The 7,412-nt window shown below is 42.5% G+C and overlaps 1 protein-coding gene across 2 annotated transcripts in view; it reads right to left on the reverse strand.

Moving 5' to 3' along the window:
- The window catches only part of GPC6 (glypican 6), a 1,185,284-nt gene extending 1,179,678 nt beyond the window's left edge, over positions 1-5,606 (reverse strand). For both annotated transcript variants that reach the window (XM_050949026.1, XM_050949016.1), the window contains exon 1: positions 5,068-5,606. In XM_050949026.1, the coding sequence (XP_050804983.1) occupies positions 5,068-5,227 (160 nt within the window). In that variant the 5' untranslated portion in view covers positions 5,228-5,606. The remainder of the gene's footprint in view (positions 1-5,067) is intronic.
- Between the last annotated feature and the right edge of the window lie 1,806 nt (positions 5,607-7,412).

Genomic DNA, 7,412 nt, shown 5'->3' on the forward strand with positions numbered 1-7,412 from the left:
ATTAAGTGGCTGTAAAGCTGCCATAATAGTTTCTCCATTGGGTATTTCCAGCTGCTGCAGAGTCAGAATAGTAGGCACTACCCATCCCCTAAAGAAGCCTCCAGAGCAGATAATCAGATGGGGGATTATCAAAGTGGGAAGGTGTGACAACAGCATTATTTTATGTCCTGGCTATTGGAATGGTTCATAGAGATCATGAGCCAGACACAAGTTAGGGCAGCCCACAAGGCTATTCTAACTTGCATCAGGGCTAAACCAGGCAATGGCAGCCCTAGCACAGAGTTAGTGCAAAGATCACATAAAATCCCATCCCCACTTCAGTCTTTGCACTGAACACATTTCAAGGATGCATTAATCTCTAAGAACCCAATATTGATTTCACAAAATTACAACAGTGTAACTGCACTGATTTCAGTCATTACTTCCGATTCGTACTGTTCAGAGATCTAAAGCAGGTCCTTAGCCTTTTTCAATCTCCCTTTGTGTCCAGTTATACAGCCAGTCTGCTCACAGTGCTCCTATTGACTTCAATGGAGATGGCAGTAGAACTTATAACTAAATAATAAGTTGCTTGACACTAGTTTGACCACCAGGCTTTCCCAGTGGTCTTCTGGCAACCAGTCATTGCATTCTAAGGATAAGTAAGGAGGAGGAAACACTAAGAAAAAGCTTTTTGGGTGCTTCTGACACAAATGAATATCTCAATTACATGAATGATTATGCAGTAGTTTTAATTATTGTTTTAGAGCCTACAAGACGCTGGAGTTGTTTGTTTTGTTTTGGGTGGTGAAGGGGCTTTTTTTCCCCTTTAATCTAGTGCTCCCTATCTTGCCATTGTAAAGACACTTTGTCAAAGTTAACTTTAGGAGACTCCTGACCTTCAAAATAAAGGGCTTGATTCTGCTCTCACTAATTTCACTGTAGTGCCTCTTGGTTGACTGAATCTTACCCTCCTCTTCATTTCCATAGGAGAACAGACTTACAAACTTTTGAAGTAATATTTAGAATTCCAAACCTTTCAATAATTTTTCCAAGGAACACTGTAATTACTCAGTTATTCAAGATTTACTCCAAAACAGACATCCTGATCTCTCTGGTAAACAATCTGTATTTCAAATGTTGCAATAAAATACTTCATTGTTTAAGTAAACAAGAGAACTGAACAAAGAGGTTTAAATAAGGCTAAGGATCTCATTTAAATAGAAAAAGCATAATTCAGACACTGCCTTGGCTTTTAAATTGTGGAGCATTTTATTCTGAACAATGTGAGTTAAGGACATGCTCCAACTTTAACTTTGAACGTTCAGTTTTCATTGCCTTAAGTCAGATGCTTAAAGTTATTGAAATCGTGGTTTGAATTTAACAAGTATTGTTGACAGATTTTTTTACTATGACATTTCATTTTCATATAAAATATCTTAAAGGGTCAGATTCTGATATTCTTACATATACACACAATAACACCATCCTCCACAAGAAGCCTGAAGAGTGTACTCAGTACAAGTAATAATTTTATTGTATTTGTGACACCATCATTTAAATAGACAAAGTCGTTATCCTTTCAATATTTTTACACAACGTTTATTTTGTGACACTCTGATGCAATGTTCTCATCACATCTATGAGAGATGGAATGCATTCACTAGCAGTTTTAAAGAGAACAGGTTTTACTGTGGTATCCTTGAGTAGAACCTGAAGCTACTGTCACCTGTTCCAGGGATATCAATGTCTGGAAGAAAATCTGTATCAATATTATATATATTGCAATATTGCTTTCTGTGATAACACACGAGTAAGGATTCTTCCACCAAGACACTCCCAGGCAAAGTTTTTTTCTACTGGAGCTTTGCCGCAAGACCAGTATTTGGCCCTAAGTGCTTGAAAATACCTCTCCGTGCAATACTCCAAAGTAGTTTGCAGCAATGGAATTCAATGAGCAACATCCCCAAAAACCCAGGATATTTAGGGTCAGTCCCTACATTTGATAGGTACTACACAAGTTACATTGAACTTTAGCATTAACATAGGAGCCTACAATATAATTGCAAATAAATATGCTCATTATAATAATATTATCATTGACTTTAACACATATTTCATTTGCATCAATATACTGTACAGAAAAAACAGTCTTACAGTGCATATGTAACACTACAAATATTATGATAAAAACATATTTTCCCCAAAACTTTTAAAAATAATAAGAGAAGTACTGGTGTGAACAGAGCTTATCTAAAAAGTCTTGGCTTTGGGGGGAAAGGGAGAGGCAGGTTTACTACAAGAAGCAAATCCCAATAACACTGGTGTATTAATATTAATTTATGTATATAAGGTGTACTAGTATTCAACAAATTTTGTTTTGCAAGTAATTTTAACTTGGGTTCTTCCATGTCTAGTATCTATCTTATTTACACAAGCTTAGTATATTTTTTCATCATCTTGCATTAATACATGTGTTCAAATAGTCCAATGTAGAAAAGGTAGCTTCATAAAAAACAGAAGTAAAAGTATAACTATATTAAACTCCAAAAACACAAAAAAAACCTATGTATCATTTACCTTTCAATCATACTATCAAATGATCAACACTGAATTCCTTTGAAAATAAAGCAGTTACTTAAATGTATGAAATCTGATGCACCTTGACACACTAATGCTGCAATAGATTGTTTCACTAACCAGCAATTATAGTTCATGTAAGTCAAAAAAGGACCAGGAAGGAAAATAAATCAAACAAGCGAACCAAGCACCATAAAATCCTTATGTTGGCTGTTGTAATTAAATGCTTATAATAATTAGATCTAATGACAAATAGACAGCATTCCATTTAACAACAGGGTAGCCTTCCCAAGCAATTATTAGAAAAGCGCTCAGCAGCATGTGCAATACAGCATACTGCTAAACACATTACCTAAACTCAATATAATCACAGTCTCCCAACAATCAAGTATACCACAGTCTACAAGTAAGCTGCTTAAAAGTATCATCTCACCCGGATTCAAAGCAGTTAAACATTAAGGAAAGCCAACTACATTTTAAAGTTAGGATGCTTAGGAAAAATAACATATACAGCTGCATCAATTTTGTATTCCACAAGCATAAAAGAGGTGATGATAAGAGAAATCTTGACTTTAACTATGATTATTTATGAATATTTGACTAGCAACCAATCATTAGGTCTCAATACTTACTAATAGAAACCTATAAGCTCAATTAACACTTAAGTAAGATATTTTAAACACTGCATGGCCACTTTTAATTGATTTAAAAAATAAAAAATAAAAGAGTGGAGAAGAAACTAACACTTCTGGGTGAGCTGAAAACAAGATCTACTCAAAGCCATTAAAAGTTTGAAATTCTCTAGGATTATTAAAACAGGACAGGGCATAAACTGACCTGTCACTGTCAATCTGAGAGACGAAAATTACTGTAAGTGAAGGGAAAGCATGACTGAGAAATTCGGAGGGCATGTGGCTCACAGGAGAGCTCTCATATAATTGATTAGCGATTCGAGAAGAAATCCAAAAGGGCCACAGAAAGCAGAGCAAGAGCTTGAGCCGGAGAAAGAGAGGTCTCTAAATTGCCACAAGCATATGTCCCTCACTCTCCCGTCCCTGTCCAATGGGCCAGATTCTCAGCTGGTGTGCCTCTTAATTATGGCTCCAGGGAACTCAGTAGAGCTATGTTCATTTACACGTGGGGATCTGGAGGACCATTATGTATCGATACTGTAGAACAGCACTCCTGTTCTATGGATTGGCATGGTTAAGGTCTTTAGATGTTTGCGCCACGCGGTTTACATTATGATGATAAAGAGCCAGATAATAAACAGTAATCAGCACTGGCACTATTTAATCCAAAGATAGAAAAATTCGCTGCTTCCAACTTTTAAAAAGCGAGGAAACAAACCACGGAGTGCCCAATTCACGGCGCAAACAGGAGAATCAAGCAGCAAAGTGTTAGGAGTTCGCAAAGCGGATTCCTCTCCGGAGGGCTTGGGCAACCCAAGTCCGTGCATTTCCGAGTCATCCCCCTGCCTCTCTTTTGCTCTACTCTCCAATTGCCAAAAGATTCTCTTTCCCAGGCACGTTTTTATTCAGTCAGTCCTAGAGATGCAATGAATATATGTATCAGAGGGGTAGCCGTGTTAGTCTGGATCTGTAAAATATGGTTGGAGCTAAAAGCTGGCAAATAAACTGGGCGGGGAGGGGGAAATCCCTGTTTTAGAAGGAAGGGTTGAAATGAACCTGCTGTAACAATGTTCCAGAACAGCAGGGGAACTCTCCCCAGCAGCAGCTGCTGCCCAGGTTCCCCTCCTTTTCTTGGCTGAGAGTGGAGGAATCTGGTGCTTGGGGATGATTTCAGTGCTCGCTCGTGGGAGTCTGTGCCGAGACTCGACTAACCGGAGTCATGTTTACAATGAGAAGAGCCGCTTTCGCTGTGCCTGTAAATTCTGCCGCACATAAAACCCAAATGTATGTGCAGATCTCGTCTAGTGAACCAGAAATTGATCCAAAGTGCAGGCAGAGGCAGTGGGGAGAACCCCCACCCCGCGCTGCCCCTCCTGGCAAAGGGCAAGCTTGTCTCCCCGCAGGAACCGGCAACGGAGGCTGGACCCAACGTCAGGACGGGCTCTCTGGCTTTAATAACCCAGCAGCAACTCTGCGAAGTTTCCAAAGGCCACCAGTGTAATCGCTCGCTCACTGCCAGGCCCTGCCACTCCTCTGGCGCGCGCATTCCTGGCGGGTCCCGTCCCTGTCAGACTGTCCCGAGGGGGAGACAGACCAAATTCTCTGTGTACACACAATGAGGCAATTCATGTCCCCGGCTCCCGACCCCAGCCGCCCAGCGTGCAGGCCTGTGAGAAAAGCTGCCCCCTGCTCCCGGGTAAGGAGCCTGGGGTGGGGAGGTGGGCAGGGGAGAGCCCAGACAAAAGTGAACAACATTTCAACTAATCCAGAAGCGAAAGAGGAAGGAGAAACTGGTGGGATGCTGTAACCACACGCAGACACATTTCCTCGCCACATCCTCCCCCTCCATCCCATGCCGCCCACGCTTGGTCCTTACCGGCTATTTCCTGAAAGGGTACATTGACCAGGCTGAAGCCTTTGGCACTATACGCCTGCCGCACCTCACTGCAGCTCCGAGCCTTCACATCAGCCCCGGCCGAAAGTGACAGCAGCAGCCCGCTCAAAGCCACCAGCGGAGCCGCGATCCACGAAGACATGGTGCGAAATGCAAATCCAGCTCAATAAATCCCGGGGAACGGTCCCAGCTTCGCCCGCCGCGAGCAGAGCCGAGGTGCCTCCAGGGTGAGGAGCAGACGGGGTCCCCCAGCGGAGGGGGAGCGAGGAGCCCCCCGGCTTGCTGAGGCAAACTTTTATAAGCCGAAGGGGAGATGTGCACACACACTGGCGGTGTCAGGAGCAGCAGCGGCCGCCCCCCGCCCGCTTCTTCCTTCCCACTTCGAACAGCCCCCTCTACACGCACAGGTCTGGCTCGCGGCCGCGGATCGGAGTCCCGAGACAGGGGCAGCAAAATCCTGGAGCCACTGAGCTGTGCCTGCCGGTATGAGGCTGGCGAGCCCTCACTCCCTGTCTGCCCGTGTGGGGATGGACTGGAGAATGCACAAGTGTGTGTGTGCGCGCGCGCCTCTGGTGGTGTTACTCTGTGTGGGTGTGTGAGTGAGAGTGCATATAAGGTTGTATTTACGGGATCCAGGGGAACCTCTGCTTCACACACGCGGACGGAGCCTGCAGGAGCAGCCTCCTGAAATAGGAAGGGAGAAATCCTGGAGACAGACACAGTGATTGAGGGAAAGAGACACACACACAAAAAAACGTGCTACACATTGCATAGGCGAAATACAGAAGCAGAGCGGAAAGGAAAACCTGGAGTGGATCTCCGGGCACAGGAGAAGGGAAGGAAAAGGACACCATACGATAAACGTCTCCCCTTACCACAGCTAACCAACCCCAGGATTGCAAATCACCAACCAGTGTTTTAAAATGACACGAGAACTAATATATAACATATTATTATTGGGCCCAAATTCATCCCTTGCCTAAGTCTTGACTTCTGTGTATTTACATGGGTTTAATATGGCCCAAAGGTTAAATTCACATTAGTCTAACCTTCAGAAATACCTTGTACTCAACGCAGACTCGAGGTAAGTGAGTTCAACTCCATTATCTTCAAAAGTATTGGAAACATTTACACTAGATCTGTATTTGGTTATATATCAGAGCCAGGGGGTGGAGCAAGGGGAGACCAAGAAAGAGCCAGGAAATCATCTTCTAAGGGCAATAGAAGGGGAGAAAAACCTACTCCAAGTGCTTAGACTTAGTTAGTAGGGTGGGAAAAGAGAGCCACCAATCCAAGGAACTCAATCCTAGGACTTGGCATGAGAGCACCACAATTGCTCCCTAACACAGGAGTAGCTGCAGTAGACCCAGGGGGAATCCCCTGCCAGGCCAGTCCAATCTCTGGGCCAGGAAAGGAAGGAAAAGCACCCTCATTAAATGTATTATAGTATTTTATAGCAGTAATCCAAAACACTACATCTTACAAGAATGCTATTGCAGTATTTAGTATGATTACTATGAAACAGCAACTCTCAGTTGTAAATGTAAAAAAAATGTAAAAAAATACAGTAATTTTTTTTCACTTAAAGTTAAGATTTTTCTGTACATTTTTAAAATTTAAATTTTTTATACATTTTGTAAACTTTTGTATAAGTTTATAAAACTGAAAGCATATAACATTTAGGAATGTACGTCACCATTCACATCTGCACATCATTCTAGAAGGATGTTTACTTTTACAAATGTTAAACTTTAGTATGTCATTTTTTTGCCCCTTCAATTTTTATGTTGGCAGTTAGTTCATGTACCACTGCCATAAAAAACATTGTGAAGTCAATTGGTAGAACATCAGGCCCATGTACCACTGGTGGGGGTATGCATCCCATGGTTTGGGAACCTCTGCTATAGAATACTGTAGTATTTTATCAAGAGCACTTCCACCACCGCACAAACTTCCAAGCTAGGGAGAGGGGAAGATAGAGCCACCTGCCTTTAGCCCACCCTGAGGCCCTGCAGAGATGGGGAGAGGACTGTGCTTTGACAACACACCACTTCACACAGAAATAGGAAACCCCCTGCTCAGCTGAACTAAGCAGTGTTAAAGATACACTATCTTGTCTACCATAGGCTAACAAGTGTAAACTAACATTTTTCAAATTCTAGCCTAGACAAGTCCTATATGTATTATGGAAAGGGTCTGAAAGGTCTCAAAAGCCACAGTTTAGTCAAAGGACAAAGGCAAAAGGCATGAAGGAGTCACAAATATTAAAACAACCTTTCCTCAACCCAACTAGATTCCCTTCCTGATTGCTCTACAGGATGGTCAAA

This window comes from Gopherus flavomarginatus, chromosome 1 (genome assembly GCF_025201925.1).
Source record: "Gopherus flavomarginatus isolate rGopFla2 chromosome 1, rGopFla2.mat.asm, whole genome shotgun sequence".
Classification (NCBI taxonomy): domain Eukaryota; kingdom Metazoa; phylum Chordata; order Testudines; family Testudinidae; genus Gopherus; species Gopherus flavomarginatus.